Source organism: Pogoniulus pusillus, chromosome 10, assembly GCF_015220805.1.
Source record: "Pogoniulus pusillus isolate bPogPus1 chromosome 10, bPogPus1.pri, whole genome shotgun sequence".
NCBI classification, from domain to species: domain Eukaryota; kingdom Metazoa; phylum Chordata; class Aves; order Piciformes; family Lybiidae; genus Pogoniulus; species Pogoniulus pusillus.
The window spans coordinates 7,571,165-7,588,745 of NC_087273.1; the positions used below are offsets into that span (position 1 = coordinate 7,571,165).

A 17,581-nucleotide genomic window follows, 5' to 3' on the forward strand; every position below is an offset into this window, starting at 1 on the left:
GGGCGTGGGGGTGCTGCTGCTGCCGTGACCCGGGCGCGGCCATGGGGCGGCTGTGGGGGCTGCTGGCGCTGCTGTGCGGGGCGGCGGCGGCGGCGGCCGCGGCCCCGTCCCCGCCTGCCCCCGCGGCGGCCCCGCTGCTGTGTAACGTGAGCCTGGACAGCCCCGCCGAGGAGCGCTGGCTGCCGGTGCTGCGGCGCTTCGATGCCGCCTTCCTGCGCGCCGCCACCGCACGGATCATCGAGTGAGTGCGGGGCGGCGGCGGCGGCGGCGGGGTGCGTGGGCAGTGGGGTGCGGGCGCGGTGCGGGGATCGGTAGCGGGTCCGGCTTTCTGCTTCTCCTCCGCGGCGCTTGCCGCCCGCTGCCCGAGCGAGGAGGGCGAAGCGGTGCCGCAGGGCTGCACAGCTGCGCGGCTCAGGGGCTCTGCGGCGGCAACCCCGTCCCAGCGCCCTGCCTGCCAGCCAAGAGCCTGTCCGAGGACGCCCGGGGAGAGCCCTGCTAGGAATAAAGCACCTCACCGGCGGGAAGGCCGTGCGGGATGTTTGGCCCGGGCTGTGCTGCGTTCTCCGAGGGCATGCAAAGCTGGGGAGATCCTGCCCTGGCAGCGCGCTTGGACTCGATGATCTCCAGAGGTCCCTTCCGACGCCTCCCGTTCTGCGACGAACAAACGTGAACACGGCGCTTCAGGACGTGGTTTCACGGCCCTGGTGGTGTTGGGTCACTGGTTGGATGCGACGATCTTAGAGGTGTTCTCCAACCAAAACAATGCTATGATTCTTTGTCCCTGCTTAGTGCAGTGGGGTTGGACAGGATGGCCTTGGAGGGTCCCTTCCAACCCCATGCGTTGAGTGATTTTATGGTGTGATTTCAGAGGTCCCTTCCAGCCCTTAACCATTCTGTTACTCTGTAAACTGCAGGCTTGGTTCTTTCCTGTGAGAGCTGATGCCCTGTGTGTGTCTTGCAGTGAAAGTGTACCAAAATGGGTCCACGAGGTCATTCGGCCGCTGGCAGCAGAACTGGAGCTCTTTATGCCACAGCCCTTCGCAGGGGAGATCCTGGGAATCTGCAAAGCCCTGGGAATAAGTCTTGGAGATGGAGTCCTACTCAACTTTGCCTACGAATCGACTGCGTAAGTAGCTGAGACTTGCGGCCTCAGGCAGAGGTTTCTTCTTGCTTGGTGTGGGAGGATGCACAAAAAGGCAGCTGAAGGCACGTGGCAGACGGTTGGCACTTCTCATCCTCATCCCTCTTCATGCCTTCAGCTGGCAAGTTCCACTCACTCAGTTTGTATCCTGGGTTGAAAGAGAACCACAGAGCAGAGTTTTTAGAATGATGGAATCATTAAGCTTGGAACAGCCCTCTAAGATCATCAGAGTCCAACCATCCACCCAACACCACCGTGGCCATTAAACCATGTCCCCTGGTGCCATGTCTGCAGGGTTTATTTGTTAATAAAGGTAACACAGAGCTGCAATGGGGTTTTTTTTGGTGTATATATACCTGTATAAATGCATAAAAATAACTTGGGACATCTATTCAAACTATTTGCATTTATTTCTCTTCAGACTCGTAGTGCCAAAGGAGAGAAACTTTGAGAAAGAAGCTTTTCCTGACACTGCAAGCCCTTGTCAAAGTTATCTTCACTTTTTAGGCTATCAGGTAGTGATAGGACTAGGGGGAATGGATCAAAGATGGACGTGGGGAGATTCAGACTGGATGCGAGGAGAAAGTTCTTCACCATGAGAGTGGTGAGAGCCTGTGTTCAGTTTTGGGCTCCTCAGTTGAAGAGGGACAGGGATCTGCTGGAGAGGGTCCAGCAGAGGGCTATAAGGATGATGAGGGGACTGGAGGGCATGGCTGATGAGGAGAGGCTGAGGGACCTGGGGCTGCTTAGTCTGGAGAAGAGAAGACTGAGAGGGGATGTGATAAATGTTTCTAAGTATCTGAGGGCTGCCAGGAGCTGGGGGACAGGCTCTGCTCACTGCTCCCTGGGACAGGACAAGGAGCAATGGGTGTAAGCTGCAGCACAGGAGGTTCTGCCTCAACACAAAGGGGAACTTCATTACTGTGAGGGTCACAGAGCACTGGAACAGGCTCCCCAGGGAGGTTGTGGAGTCTCCTTCTCTGGAGACTTCCAAGGCCTGTCTGGATGTGTTCCTCTGTGCTCTGTGTTAGATAGCATTGCCCTGCTCTGGCAGGGGGGTTGGACTTGATCCCCTTGAGTCCCTTCCAACCCCTAACATCCTGTGAGCCTGTGATCTTTGCTAATTTAATACACTTGATTAAAAAAAACCCTGCTTTAACGAAAGTGAAAGTGTTATTAAAACGAGTTTCAGCATGCTGCTGCTTGTAAATAATGGCTGACTCTTCAACAACTGCCATTTTCAGTTTGAAAGGATTTTGTTTGGCCTCTTTATCTAAAGTGGTGAGTAGAAATAAAAGCCAGGTGTAAGGTGAAATGATCTCCAGCTGTCCAAATGAAATCCAGAAACTCTCAGACTGATCCTCTGTGAGTTTCTTTTTTCTAGCTGTCAAGCATCTTGTTTAGAAACCCAAAAAGTTTCAGACTGATACCATCTGGACTTTTTTTTAGCTGTCAGCATTTTGTCTTGTTCAGAAAAGAGGTAAAATGAAGCAATTAAATTTTCCTGAAGTGGGAAGTGCTGCTTCCTTCCTGGGCTGTGATCTGCCCTGAAGCCAAACAAGTTTGGCTTTTGACTTTCTGAGCTAGGCAAACATACTGCTAAGTTCATAGAATCATAGAATCAAGCAGGTTGGAAGAGATGTCCAAGCTCATCCAGTCCAACCTAGCACCCAGCCCTATCCAGTCAACCAGACCATGGCACTAAGTGCCTCAGCCAGGCTTTTCTTGAAAATCTCCAGGGATGGTGACTCCACCACCTCCCTGGGCAGCCCATTCCAATGCCAATCACTCTCTCTGTGAACAACTTCCTCCTAACATCCAGCCTAGACTTCTCCTGGCACAACTTGAGACTGTGTCCCCTTGTTCTGTTGCTGGTTGCCTGGGAGAAGAGACCAACCCCACCTGGCTACAACCTCCCTTCAGGTAGTTGTAGCCAGCAATGAGCTCTGCCCTGAGCCTCCTCCTCTCCAGGCTAAACAACCCCAGCTCCCTTAGCCTCTCCTCATAGGGTTTATGTTCCAGGCCCCTCACCAGCTTTGTTGCCCTTCTCTGGACACCTTCCAGCACCTCAACATCTCTCTTGAATTGAGGGGCCCAGAACTGGACACAGCACTCAAGGTGTGGCCTGAGCAGTGCTGAGTACAGGGGAAGAATAACCTCCCTTGTCCTGCTGGCCACACTGCTCCTGATGCAGGCCAGGAAGTTGAATGTATGCAAGGCTCTGTGGGATGGGACTTCTCCTTATGGATTTCATGCCTATGTTGCACTGAGCTAATTCAAGAGCTGTAGCTTTTCCTGAAGTCCTTCTGTTTCTTCCTGAAGGTTCTGCACCAGCATTGTTGCTCAGGATACCAAAGGAAACATTTACCACGGTCGGAACCTGGATTATGACTTTGTGGACATCTTGAGCAAGATTACAATTGATGTGAGGTTCCTCAAAAGTGGGCAGGTATGATCTGTAGTGAGCACAGCTAGGGGAGGTATTCCATGAAGGAATGGGCTGTGCAGACAGTGGGATTTAATAGAGGCATGTGGTTTCCACTCCCAAGTTTGCTGGATCATTGGAGCACCATAGTTGCTCTCGAGGAATGCAGGATGAGTATCAGCTTCTTTTGCTTTCTTGGCTTCCAGTTTGTGGGGATAAAGTGGAGCAAATAAAATAGCATCAGCTGGTGTCTTAAGTTCATTGTGTGGAAGGAGATGTTGTAATGGGAAGATATTAAGAAAGAAACACAAAGATATTAAGAAAGAAATCATAGAATCAGTCAGGGTTGGAAGGGACCACAAGGATCAGCCAGTTCCAACCCCCCTGCCATGCCCAGGGACACCCTACCCTAGAGCAGGCTGCACACAGCCTCAGCCAGCCTGCCCTTAAACACCTCCAGCCATGGGGCCTCAACCACCTCCCTGGGCAACCCATTCCAGCCTCTCATCACTCTCATGCTCAACAACTTCCTCCTCACATCCAGTCTGAACCTACCCACCCCTAGCTTTGCTCTATTCCCCCCTAGTCCTGTCACTACCTGAGAGTAGTGAAGATACTTTTTACAAGGGCTTGTAGTGCTATAATGAGAGGGAATGGCTTTAAGCTTGAGGAGGGGAGATTTAGGCTGGACATTAGGAAGAAATTCTTGGTAGTGAGGGTGGGGAGACACTGGAACAGGCTGCCCAGAGAGATTGTGGATGCTCCCTCCCTGGAGGTGTTCAGGGCCAGGCTGGATGAGGCCTTGAGCAACCTGGGCTGGTGGGAGGTGTCCCTGCCCATGACAGGGGGTTGGAACTGGATGTTCTTGAAGGTCTCTTCCAACCCAACTCATTCTATGAATCTACCTTAAAAAACAAAAGCTAGAGGGTACAGGAAAGAGATCAGTTTTGGCAGGAATTGATGCATTCTAAGGCTTCTTTCCTCAGGCTTTGCTAATTTTTTGTGACCAATGTGTGTGTTTTAGATCAACATTCCCAACAGTGACCTAATGGCTAAGTGCAGAGCCTCCTTAGTCTGATTTTCTTAATGCTTCTTAGTCCATTTGGCAAGTGGAGAATTCTTGCTTGGGAACTTGATAACTGGATAAACTTGATAACTGGAGCAAAACTTTGATAGCAGTGATCACTAAATTAACTGCAGTGAATTTTGGTCCTTTGCAGGCTTTAAGGCAAAGTGGTTTAGAGTGTGGAAAAAAAAGAGCACAGGATGCTGCTTCAGAGTCTTGCTTGTATTTCCAGTAGTGCTGAAAGACTTTGTGTTTGCTGCTTGCAGGTAGCATACCAAGGCACCACCTTCCTTGGTTACGTAGGCTTATGGACTGGCCAAAGTCCACACAAGTTTACAATCTCTGGTGATGAACGAGGTAAAGTCAATCCCTCTCCCACACTTACTCTTGTATTGTTCTGGTTTAGCTGCTTACTTCGTGCTCTGGCCCTTCCTAGAATCACTGAATGGGTTGGGATGGAAGGGACCTTCAAGATCACCCAATGCCAACCCCTTGCCACAGGCAGGGGCACCTCCCACCAGCCCAGCTTGCTCAAGGCCTCATCCAACCTGGCCTTGAACACCTCCAGGGAGGGGGCAGCCACTACCTCCCTGGGCAACCTGTGCCAGTGTCTCCCTACCCTCACTGCCAAGAATTTCTTCCTAATCTCCAGTCTCAATCTCCCCTTTCCCAGCTCAAAGTCATTGCCCCTTGTCCTGGCACTGCAAGCCCTTGTCAGAAGTCCCTCCCCAGCTTTCTTCTAGCCCCCTTGAGGTACTGCCCCTTTCTCTTCTGTTCTTCAGGGCGGGGGGGGGAAAGAATTAAGGTTGTCAGAAAGGAGCTGCAGTGGAGTGACTTGTTTAGCCCTGGGGAGTGGAAACAGACATGCTGCCAGGTTTAGCTGCTGCAGAAGAGAGGCATTTGTCAGCACACTGTCACCTGGACACAGTGATCTCCAGAGGTCCCTTCCAACCCCTATCATTCTGAGATCTGACCTCAGAGTGTCAGAGGAGACATGAAGTGGTCTGTTTCTAAGAGACAGTTGGAGATGGTGGAGTAGAGGCTGAGGGAAAAAAGTGCAGTATGTAGGGCAAACAAACAGCTGCTTTCCTATTTCTGTCCCATTCTGTAGTTCTCTGTCCTCAAAAGGCAGCTTGAAAGAGGATGTGAAGAGAAGCCTATGATTGAGATCTAGGGAAAGGCAGCAAGGCTTGGGAGAATGCATGGAGATACTGGAAGGAGGAGAGATCTGGTAGTGGAGGAAAGTTTAGAGATGTCACTGCTGAGAACTGAAATTGGGAAATCTGAAGGGCTTGTGACAGGAAAGCAGAGGAAGGGTCACAGCCTTTTCCATCAGCACTTGAGTTTCACAAGCATTGATAGGTGTGTCCAGCTCAGGGCTTGGGTTTGCCTTTGCCATCCCTTCCTCCTTTTTGTTTTTTTTAACAAGCAGATGCTTTTTGCTTTTCTTAGTCGTTTGTTAGAACTGACTGCACCACTCTCCTGTAGTGCAGGAGAGGGAATGATTGCAGAGCTAGAAGGGGAACACTAGAGAGGAAAAGAAGGTAGGAGGGAGGGTAGATATCAGAGGGCATGTCTAGTGACTTGTTGTTTGCTTTCCAGCCATGTGTAGTGACTTGTTTGCTTTCCAGCCATGTGTAGTGACTTCTGGTTTGCTTCCCAGCTGCTGGTAGGTGGTGGGAGAATGCAGTGGCTGCTTTTCTGAATCGGAATTACCCCGTCAGCTGGCTTGTCAGAGATGTAAGTGCACTCACTGCTTTTCCAGTCCTCTCATTGCTGCTAACTCCTCGTGCATTTGATGTCCCAACTGTGAGCTGCACAGAAATGCATTTCATAAGAGGTGAAAGGTATTGCCCCCAGATTGTCAGGGAGAGAGAAGCAATTTAAGTCCTTCAGGGAGATAATCTCTGATTGCTGCCAAAAGTCCTTGAGGAGTTGTGCCAAGATCTCCTTCCTAGGGACTGTTTCAGCTGTCTGTGATTTGTAACTTAACAGACTGAGGCAGCTGCACTCCTAAATGGTTAGCCCCTGCCCCGGTGGCTGTTTTGCACTGCATTTGCCTCGTTACTACGTTAAAAGGCAGAGCTCACTGGTGAGTGGAAGGAGTTAGAGTGGGCTCTTGTCTGGCAGATTTTACCATGCAGGGCTGCTGGTTCTCCAATCCTTGAATCACAGTAAAAAAACAATGATAGGCTTTGTAGGTACACTCCCAGCAGAACTGGAATGGCTCCTGGAGACTTTCTTGTTGATGTTTTTGGAGTTTGAGACTACTAGGTGCAGAACTGCTGTCAGAAACAGTTGTTCCTTTCCCTGTCTTTCTGAAGAGCTTTGGTCAATGCTTGGTTATTTGTGTTTCCTGCACAGCACTCATTTTTAAAGCTGTACTTCAGTAGGTTGTGGCTCTCTGCCTGAAAATAGCAGCTTTATAGGCTGTGGGGATGGTTAGTGCATGCTAAGTTAGTCACTTGGTTATGGCAGGAGAAGCCAGGCTTGATTATGCACCATTGTCACTTAAATCCTCTTAGCCTTCTGGCAAGACAAAGACATGGAGCCTTTGGGGGTTTTTTCCCCCTCTTTCATCTGTTTCATTCTCTTGTTCACACTGAAAGTCTCAGAGGGTTGGATTTTCAGGATCTGGCCATGCCTCTACCTCTTAAAGGCAGATTTTTCACTTTGAACCAGCTTTATGCCTGTTTAGTGTTTGTGTGTGATCTAGGGTGGGTGTCCCTGATCTAGGGTAGGGTGTCTCTGCTCATGGCAGGGGGGTTGGAACTAGATGATCCTTGTGGTCCCTTCCAGCCCTGGCTATGTTTCCAAAGCTGGGACGATTGAGTTCATTTCCTAATTGATGAGTTCAGTTCCTAACTACATCCATTTCATATTCCTGGGCTAGTCAGTTTGGAAAACCTTTCAGAGCAGTATTTTCAAGTGGCACTTTGCATCAGTTGTCCTTTGCACAGAAGCTAGACAGTTTCCTTTCTTTTCTTTTTAAGCTGCCCTAGTGTTCATTGCAGTCTTTGACTGTGCTCTGTGCTCTCTGTTTCTCTGTGATCTCCTTTTTGCACTAGACCCTGAGCAAAGCAGAGGACTTTCAGTCAGCTGTTCTCAGACTAGCTGGCATTCCCATCATTGCTGAAGTTTACTATATTGTAGGAGGTGTGTCACCCAAAGAAGGCATGGTCATCACCAGGAACAGAAGAGGGCCAGCAGATCTCTGGCCCCTGGATCCTTTGGGAGGAGCGTAAGTAGGAAAAACAGTGGTCTCTTTTGGTTTGTAATGTTCCCTCCTGAGACACAGGCAGAGATAGTGTCCCAAATTTCCTGAGACACCCACTGCATCTCTTCCTGATGCTTACAGATGGACAGGGAAAGCTTGGAGCCCCTTGAAATGAACCCAAATCCACACAGTATCACAGTATCACCAAGGTTGGAAGAGACCTCATAGATCACCAAGTCCAACCTGTTACCACCGAGCTCAAGGCTAGAGCATGGCACCAAGTGCCACGTCCAATCCTGCCTTGAACAGCTCCAGGGACAGTGACTCCACCACCTCCCTGGGCAGCCCATTCCAGCCCAATCCCTTCTCTTTGAGAAAGAATGCCACCAACTTCTCAAGTCTGGGACAGTCCAGAGGGTCAAGGGTGGGGGCAATCCAACCATTCTATGTAATCTACTGATCTGCCTTTTGTTTGCTTTGATGTTTGTGTGCTCTGTTCTAGTTGGTTTCGTGTGGAGACAAACTATGACCATTGGACCACTCCTCCTCCTTTTGATGATCGAAGGTAAATTTAGCCTGGAGCTGTGGGATGAGAGGTCATTGATGCTGAAAAGCTTCAAGACTTGGGTGGTTTCTGCTCTGAGCAGCTCTTAGCTCAGCAGGCAGACAGCTCGGTCAGTTTCTGTGCTGCTGATGCTCTAAAGAGACCAGATAAGGTCAGGAGTGGTACTAATTGATGGCAGAGGAAAGTCTGCCTGGCAGTGAGTGGTGTAAGAGATCAGAAAGTTCAAGGCTTAGGCAGGTACTGAAATTTCATTGATAAAACCAAGTTTGGTAAAAGTGAAAGGGTTTAGAGTCACAGTGAAGCAGTATTTGATGGTACTAGGAAGGTGCTTGCAGACATCACACACTCTTTGGGCTGTGTGATGTGCAGAAAGCTGCTGCTGGATTCCCTCAAAGGTGGAGTAAAATAGAGCAGCTTGAGGAGTGTGAGACCAGAATCAGTCACACAGAACTCTGGGTTATGCAAGCATTTCAGTGTGAAAATGCCACCTTGGTGCTCTCTGGGACAGTCAGGTTTAATGATAACTGCATTCTCCTGCAGAACTCCAGCCATCAAAGCCCTCAATGCCACTGGGCAGCAGAACATCAATTTTGAAACACTCTTTAAGGTAACTTCTTTTTGCATTCTGTGCTGTGACTGTGGCTTCTGTCTCAAGGCAGAAATGCAGCTGTTTTTCTCTCATGGTGAAGAAGGGGTGCTGCACACCCAGCTCAGGAAGAGTTTAAGAGCTGAAATGTTTGTGAGCTCTTTTGCCACAGACATTTTGTAGCAGTCTGCCAATCTAAGTGGGAAGTGTGAGGGGTGACTCCCAGAGATTCATAGAATGGTTTGGGTTGGCAGGGACCTGAAAGATCATCCAGTTCCAGCCCCCTGCCATGGGCAGGGACACCTTCCACACTAGCCCAGGGTGCTCAAGGCCTCATCCAACCTGGCCTTGAACACCTTCAGGGAGGAGGCATCCACAGCCTCCCTGGGCAGCCTGTTCTAGTGTCTCCCCACCCTCACTGTCAAGAATTTCCTCCTAATCTCCAGTCTCAATCTCCCTTCTCCAGCTCCAAGCCATTGCCCCTCACCACCTCCATCTCTGTGCAGTCCCACATTTCAAACACACCTATAAATACCACAGCAGATAAAGTGTTAGGCTTCAGTGATATTTCCAGGTGGAGAACTTCAATATTGCCTATTTCAGAAGGCTTTTAAAAGGATCCTTTTGTAAAATGCTCAGATGTTGAACATAAAAACCCCCAATCAACCCAACCCAGCAAGAGAAATCCTGCATTTTGCATTATTCCTTTCCTACCATCCTACTGCTCTGTCTAAAGAGCCTTTTAATTCCCTCTCTGGTAACAAACTGACAACTCTTCATACTTTTCTGTGCAGGTGCTGTCAGTGAAGCCAGTCCTAAACAAGTAAGTACTGGATTCAGAGCCGTTAACCAGTGCCTCCCACCATGTTTCAGGCCACTTAAATCCATCACAGCCTTCCTTAGAAGTGCCTCGTGGTTTCCCAGCTGAGGTTTCTGCTTGTGCATGTGGGGCTTTTCTCACTTCTGCAGCACTCTTCCTCCTGGCTCTGCCACTCCAGCCAAAAAACTGCCCTTTGTTAGGCCCAGGCTGCTCATGGGAAGTTCCTTTGCAGTAGTGAAACACAGAATCATAGAATCAAGCAGGTTGGAAGGGACCTCCAAGCTCATCCAGTCCAACCTAGCACCCAGCCCTGGCCAATCAACCAGACCATGGCACTAAGTGCCTCAGCCAGGCTTGGCTTCAACACCTCCAGGGACAGCAACTCCACCACCTCCCTGGGCAGCCCATTCCAATGCCAATCACTCTCTCTGACAACAACTTCCTCCTAACATCCAGCCTAGACCTCCCCTGGCACAGCTTGAGACTGTGTCCCCTTGTTCTGTTGCTGCTTGCCTGGCAGAAGAGCCCAACCCCACCTGGCTACAGCCTCCCTTCAGGTAGCTGCAGCCAGCAATGAGCTCTGCCCTGAGCCTCCTCTGCTGCAGGCTGCACACCCCCAGCTCCCTCAGCCTCTCCTCACAGGGCTGTGCTCCAGGCCCCTCACCAGCTTTGGCGCCCTCCTGTGGACACCTTCCAGTACTGCAACATCTCTCTTGAATTGAGGGGCTCAGAACTGGACACAGCACTCAAGCTGTGGCCTGAGCAGTGCTGAGTAAACAAGTGACTGCTTGGAGGAGCAGCTGGAACTTTCTGCTAGGTCCTTTGTGCCTTTGACTTTGGGATGTTTTGGATTCTGTTAACACTGTAAATGGCTTTCCCTGAAGTTTCTGAGGTAGCTCTGCTTGATGTGTGAAAAAGGAAAAAAGACAGTAAATGTGGGCATGGCTTTTAGGGGCCATTTACTGGATTTCTGAGAGAGATTTATGTCACTGTGCCATTATTGCTCTGTATTGTTCCACAAGCTGCACCTCTCCAGGTTATCATGGGTTGCTTTACCAGAAACCACTTTTCTGCAGCCTCTTTTCAGGGAGCTGCAGAAAGCAATGTGGTCACCCCTCAGCCTCTTCTTCTCCAGGCTAAACCACCTCAGTTCCCTCAGCTGCTTCTCACCAGCCCTGTTCTTCAGGCCTTTCACCAGCTTGCTTGCCCTTCTCTGGACACTCTCCAACTCCTCAATGTCCTTCTTGGAGCAAGGGGGCCAAAAGTGGCCCAAATTTTCGAGGTGCAGCTTCACTAGTGCCCAGTACAGAGGTGGAAACACAGCTCCTTTGCTGTGCCGTGCCTGCAGCCTTCACTGCTGTCAGTCTCCTCGTGGCTCTTTGTTACTTTTCTGTAGCTCAGAGTGGTTGTTGCCACTAAAATGTGTTCTGCTGCTTTGCTAGTTTCATAAATTCACCTCCTTGCTTTGGGAAGTCTCCCACTCACTGCTCCCCATTTTCCCTCCCAGTAATACAGTGTACACCACAGTCATGAGCGCTGCACACCCAGACCAGTACCGGACATGGATCAGGACTCTGCAGTGAGGCTGTAAGTAGCTTGCTGCTCTCCTTGCTTCTTGTGCTTAGATAGCCAAAGAGTCCTTGAGGGACAAAACCCTGCAGTGGCACATGAGTGACCTGCTCTGAATTCCTGCTCTCACCTTGCTTTGTGTATTGACACTGGGTAGATTTACCTTCCCTTTAGAAGCTGAGTTAAGGACTGACTTTCTTTGCTGCACCCTTGGGGTTTATCACAGGCTCACAGGATGTTAGGAATTGGAGGGGACCCAAAGAGATCATCGACTCCAGCCCCCCTGCCAGAGCAGGGCAATGCTATCTAACACAGAGCACAGAGGAACACATCCAGACAGGCCTTGAAAGGCTCCAGGGAAGGAGACTCCACAACCTCCCTGGGGAGCCTGTGCCAGTGCTCTGTGACCCTCACAGTAAAGAAGTCCCCCCTTGTGTGGATGCAGAACCTCTTTTGCTGCAGCTTACACCCATTGCTCCTTGTCCTATCCCAGGGAGCAGTGAGCAGAGCCTGTCCCCCCCCACTCCTGGCAGCCCTCAGATACTTAGAAACATTTATCACATCCCCTCTCAGTCTTCTCTTCTCCAGACTAAGCAGCCCCAGGTCCCTCAGCCTCTCCTCATCAGCCATGCCCTCCAGTCCCCTTATCTTAAAACAAGTGCTTTAGTAGGGAGGAAAGGATGGGTGCTGGTGTGACTTAAGGGTAGAAATTCCCTTTGTGAATCACAGATTGTTAGGGGATAGAAAGGACCTTGAAAGATCAAGTCCAAACCCCCTGCCAGAGCAGGGTCATACAGGAACATGTCCAGGTGGGTTTGGAATGTCTCTAGGGAAGCAGAAGGTCTCAGTAAAATACACAAAAAAAACCCCCACCTCCAGCCAGCATCAATTTTGGGAAGTGAAAACTGGAAGTCCTCAGCAAGAGAGAAATGTCAGTTAGGCTGCTATGGCTCCATGAAAGGCTTGACCCAAATCTGCTAAGCTTCTGCACAGAGGCTTCCTGCAAACACTGACTCTGCTCTAGACTTACAAACAGCCAAACCCACACCAAGCTCAGGCTCTCCAGGTTCTGTTTCCAAGCTGGTTTCCCAAGGTGGGTTTGGAATGTCTGCAGAAAAGGAGACTCCACAACCTCTCTGGGCAGCCTGCTCCAGGACTCAGCACCCTCACAGTGACAAAGTTTTCCCTTCTGTCCTGTGGCACCTCCTCTGCTCCAGCTGGCACCCACTGCCCCTTATCCTGTCACTGGACACGCCTGAGCAGAGCCTGGCTCTGTCCTCCTGACACTGCCCTGCACATCTTTATCAGCATGAATGAGGTCACCCTCAGGCTCCTCTGCTCCAAGCCCCAGCTCCCTCAGCCTGTCCTCAGAGGGAGATGTTCCACTGCCTGCAGCAGCTTTGTGCCTCTGTGCTGGACTCTTCCAGGCAGTTCCCTGAGGCCCTTCTTGAACTGAGGGGCCCAGAACTGGACAAAATATTCCAGATGTGGCCTCACCAGGACAGAGAGAGGGGAAGAGAACCTCTCTGGACCTACTCACCACAGGGTGCCCTTGGCTTTCTTAGCCACAAGAACACACTGCTGGCTCACGGGCATCCTTCTGTGCACCAGGATCCCCAGGTCCCTTTCCCCTGTGTTGCTCTTCAACAGGTCATTCTCCAACCTCTACTGGTCCATGGGATTGTCCCTTCCCAGATGCAAGACTCTACCCTTGTCCTTGTTGGATTTCATTCCACTCCTCCCCACCCAACCCTGTGACTTGTCTGGGTCTGGCTAAATGGCATCACAGGCTGCAGCTGTAGCTGTGATTTTTACCAGTCCCCATTACTGCACTCTCACATCTCCAAGTGGTGGCTGGTGGCAGGAAGCCAGAGGGAACTGAAACCCCAGCAGGAGGGGTTGGTGCCCTTGGCATTCAGAAGAGATAGCTGCTCACAGCTGCCTGAATATCAGCATCCTTTGAGGGTTTTATCCTGTGAACTTGCAGATAAAGCTTGACCTCAGCAAGGTGCCTCATGTGGTAGCTTCAGTGTGTCAGAGGAAGAGTTAAGTTCTTTCTGCTCCAAGAAATTCTGATTCCATGCTCTTGCCAGGAGCACAAGAAGCTGCATTCCAGGTTAAAGAGGTTTTTTAACTCTTATTAGCATGGCATTCATAGCAGTTGAATCAGACACTTTAAGAAAGAGTAACTCTGCAGAGTGACTTTTGTTTCTTTCTGTACAAACCTTTTGCATTTATTCAGTTCTCTTTCTATTTCAACAGACAAAAAGGAAGGACAAGCTGAAGCTTCCCAACACTGGCACATGCTTTTTAAATCACTCATACAAGAAGCAGTTGGTTTGGCTTATTAATTCTGTCAACTGGTGAGGAAATAATGGCTTGCTGATTCTTTGGAGTGTTGCAGATGATGCTGGTAGATGGCTGCAGTGGAAGCTGCGTTGATTTGATTGCAGGGAGTTTGCTGGGCCAGCAGATGCTGGTGGCTGCAAATGGCTTTATTATTTGTACTGGTTGCACTAATTGGGCAACTTGGATGTATTTATGTGCTGACTAATAAAATGACATCTCTTCTGTGTGGTCTGTAGGTCTGGTTCTAGTGAAATACAAAGAGGCAGCTGATGGCTTGCTGGAGGAAGAGCTGTGGTGTTTCTCCTGATGGCATCTTCCTTTTCCCTGCTCTGTGAGGGGCAGACTCAGCAGTTAGCTGTGTGCACAGCTGTAAGCCTTGCTGGGTTTATTCATCAGGAGCTGTTTTAGGAGGTGGTGGAGTCTCCATCCCTGGAGACATTCAAAACCTGCCTGGATGTGTTCCTGTGCAACCTTCTCTAGGTGAGCCTGCCTTGGCAAAGGGGTTGGACTGGATGATCTCCGGAGGTCCCTTCCAGCCCCTGCCATGCTGTGCTTCCTGCTAACACCAGTGAGAGTGTTATGGGAGAGGAGGTGTGTCAGTGTTAGGCCAGAGATAGGTGTGATGTCACCTGCACTGCGTGCACACCAGTTCTGCAAACGGTTCCTGAGAGCCTTCTGCAGCTGTGGGCCCTCTATCTCCTGCTGCTGAGTCTGGCTGACCTACTTACCTGCATCCTCCACCTGGATAAAGGTGCTGCAGGCTTTGCCTTGACCCAGTTTGCACCATGATGTGAGCAGTCCTATGCCAGAATGACGCAGCTGAGACACAGTTCCTGGAGGAAGATGTGACTGAGAATGGCCAGGAGATGTCTTGAGTTCAGAGTGATGTTGCTTTAAATCCCAGAACAGGCATCAGCTCCCCATCCCAGCAGGTTTTCCTTACATAACAGCCACCCACAAGCAAAGACAAAAGGCTCTGTACAGGTGTAGCTGTGCAGTCTTCTTGACCTCAGCAGCATTAGGCTGATTATCTGCTGGCAGTGATGTGCCCAGCTCCTCTAATCAAGTGGATTTGGCTTCATGTGTACAAACAGAGCTGGAGCAGAGAAATACTTGGTACCTAAGGACATCCAGAAAACATTTGTCTGCTCCTGTAGTGTTTGTGGCTCATCAGCTGGTCAGAATTTGCTCAGAGCAGGTCTGGGAAATGTGAGGGGTCTTTCAGATTTGAACAAAAGAAGCTAGGTGTGAAGAAGTCTTTCAGTTTGCTTTTTACTTTTAAATTGGGGTCTTAAAGCCTTGCATTTCATCCATTTAGCAATGTTCAGACACCCTGCTTGCCAAAAAAACCCCACAGCATCACAGAATGGGTTGGGTTGGAAGGGACCTCCAAAAGTCATCCACTCCAAGCCTCTTGCAGTCAGCAGGGACATCCTCCACTAGAGCAGGCTGCTCTGAGCCCTGTCGAGCCTGACCTTGAGTATCTCCAGGGATGGAGCCTCAACTCCCTCCTTGGGCAACCTGTTGCAGTGTTCCAGCACCCTCATGGTGCAGAACTTGTTCTTCACATCCAATCTCAATCTGCTCTGCTCTCATTTCAAATCATTGCCCTTGTCCTGCCACTGCAGGCCTTTGGAAGCAGAAGGTGGTAAAGGACAGATACCACAAACTAGCTGATGGAACCCATGCAAGGTGTTGAGCTGCTTTAGTGTGAGAATGATTTAGCCTATGAAATGTGATAGGACTGAATGAAAATGCAGACCAAGGTTGGTCATATTTTCAACAAAAACACCCTTAACAATGCTGGAAATATTCAGTGGTGGTTTTTGGAGGGCTTGGTGGGATGTTTGTTTCTAAAAGAGGAGGCTTGGTTGTGTTATTTGAAGCTGTTGGAGATTTCATCTGTCTTTTCTGCCTGCATTTTAGAGGCCAGGAAATAAAGCACCTCCTCTGCTTTCTCAAACCTGGTCAGATGAATCACTTAGCATTGTTAACTAACTAAACAGAACTAACTTAAATACATTTCCCTTGCTTCCTCCAGCCTTTTGCTTCTGCACTACAGATTCTTTAGCTACAAAGGCCAAAAGATGTTTCAGCCCAAGACAGGGAATGGGTGAAGCTTGAAATTCTCTTTCCCTCCAGTAGTTTGTCTTTAGCAAAAGGCAACTAGAAAGTGTGTAGGAGCTGATTGGCGAGATGAGAGAGGCCAAGGTACTGTATGTCTCAGTTGTAATCCTCTTCAGTAATCCTAATCCATTTCAGAGCTGTAGCCTTTCTTAAGCATCACATGAGAGAGGATTCTTAAGGCTGCTCAAAAGAAATGTGCAGTAAATAAGTCGCAGGGGCTGCACTGGAAGGCATGGAGCTTCCTGCTGCCTGCCCCAGGCAGGTTCTGAGGAGCTCCTGAATCTGTAATCCAAGAGATTACATCAAGTACTGAACAGAAACAAGCATTTCCAAAGTGGAGAGCTGCTGTTGTGTTGCTACCTCCATCAGTTAGAAGCTGGCAGCCAGGTAAGTTGCATTTTCCTTTGGATTTCTCTGTAGCAATCTTCTGTGTTCAGAAGCCTTAGTTAGGGGTGAAACATTCTGTTTCATCTTGCAAGCTGTATAAGGCTGCAGCTGGGAGGGTTTCTATCTGAAATTCTCCTCTGTGGCACAGTAGGGAGTGTGCAGGTGCAGAGGTGAGTTAAGATAAACCAAGCTTCACCATCTCTTTTCCAGCCATGAGCTGTGCCCAGCCTGCTGGACACGTGGGGCACTCACAGGTGTTAGTCCAGGAGGGCAAGGCAGGATCATCACTTCCCCTAGCACTAACTGGCATTTTTATTCCTGGGAGAAGTGTTTGATTTCAGTTTGAATTAATTAATCTCTGCCCCTTAAACTGTTGCTTAACAACAGAGACAAGCAACTGATGTCATTTACCTGGACCTGACACTGTCCCACACCACATCCTGGTCTCCAAGCTGGTGACACATGGGTTTGATGAGTGGAGCACCAGATGGGTGAAGAACTGGCTTGATGGCTGCACCCAAAGAGTGGCTGTCAATGGCTCCATGGCCAAGTGGAGGCCACTGACAAGCAGAGTCCCTCAGGGATCAGGCCTGGGACCAGTCTTGTTCAACGTCATTGTGGGTGCCATGGACAGAGGCACTGAGTGCACCCTCAGCAAGTTTGCTGCTGACACCAAGCTGTGTGGTGCAGCAGCCAGGCTGGAGGGCAGGGATCCATCCAGAGGGACCTGGGCAGGCTGCAGAGGTGGGCACAAGCCAACCTCATGAAGTTCAACAAGACCAAGTGCAAGATCCTGCAGCTGGGTCGGGGCAGTCCTAAGCACAAATCCAGGCTGGGCAGTGAGTGGCTGGAGAGCAGCCCTGAGGAGAGGGACTTGGGGGTGCTGCTGGAGGAGAAGCTCAACATGAGCCAGCAGCAGCCCAGAAAGCCAACCAGAGCCTGGGCTGCAGCAGCAGAAGTGTGGCCAGCAGGACCAGGGAGGGGATTCTCCTCCTCTGCTCTGCTGAGACCCCACCTGGAGTACTGCATCCAGTTCTGGAGCCCCCATTACAAGAGGGATGTGGAGATGCTGGAGTGTGTCCAGAGCAGGGCCAGGAGGATGCTGAGAGGGCTGCAGCAGCTCTGCTGTGAGCACAGACTGAAAGAGTTGGGGCTGTGCAGTCTGCAGAAGAGGAGGCTCCCAGGTGACCATCTTGTGGCCTTCCAGTATTTGAAAGGGGCCTACAAAAAAGCTGGGGAGGGACTTTTTAGGCTCTCAGAGAGTGACAGGACTGGGGGGAATGGAGCAAAGCTGGAGGTGGGGAGAGTAAGACTGGAAGTGAGGAGGAA

At 50.2% G+C, this 17,581-nt stretch overlaps 1 protein-coding gene across 3 annotated transcripts; it reads left to right on the plus strand.

Moving 5' to 3' along the window:
• The first annotated feature begins 20 nt into the window (after positions 1–20).
• NAAA (N-acylethanolamine acid amidase) lies at positions 21–13,962 on the plus strand. 3 transcript variants are annotated; one of them, XM_064149717.1, is made up of 11 exons: positions 27–241; positions 962–1,126; positions 3,464–3,590; positions 4,899–4,989; positions 6,296–6,372; positions 7,701–7,873; positions 8,352–8,414; positions 8,955–9,021; positions 9,795–9,823; positions 11,328–11,407; positions 13,652–13,962. In XM_064149717.1, exons 1-10 carry the CDS (start codon positions 42–44, stop codon positions 11,401–11,403), a joined length of 1,068 nt encoding a protein of 355 aa, XP_064005787.1. In that variant the 5' UTR covers positions 27–41; the 3' UTR covers positions 11,404–11,407; positions 13,652–13,962. The 3 variants fall into 3 exon arrangements, with proteins under 3 accessions (XP_064005789.1, XP_064005787.1, XP_064005788.1); XM_064149719.1 differs by lacking the exon at positions 13,652–13,962 and having other exon boundaries at positions 21–241; positions 7,786–7,873; XM_064149718.1 differs by lacking the exons at positions 4,899–4,989; positions 6,296–6,372.
• Positions 13,963–17,581: the final 3,619 nt, after the last annotated feature.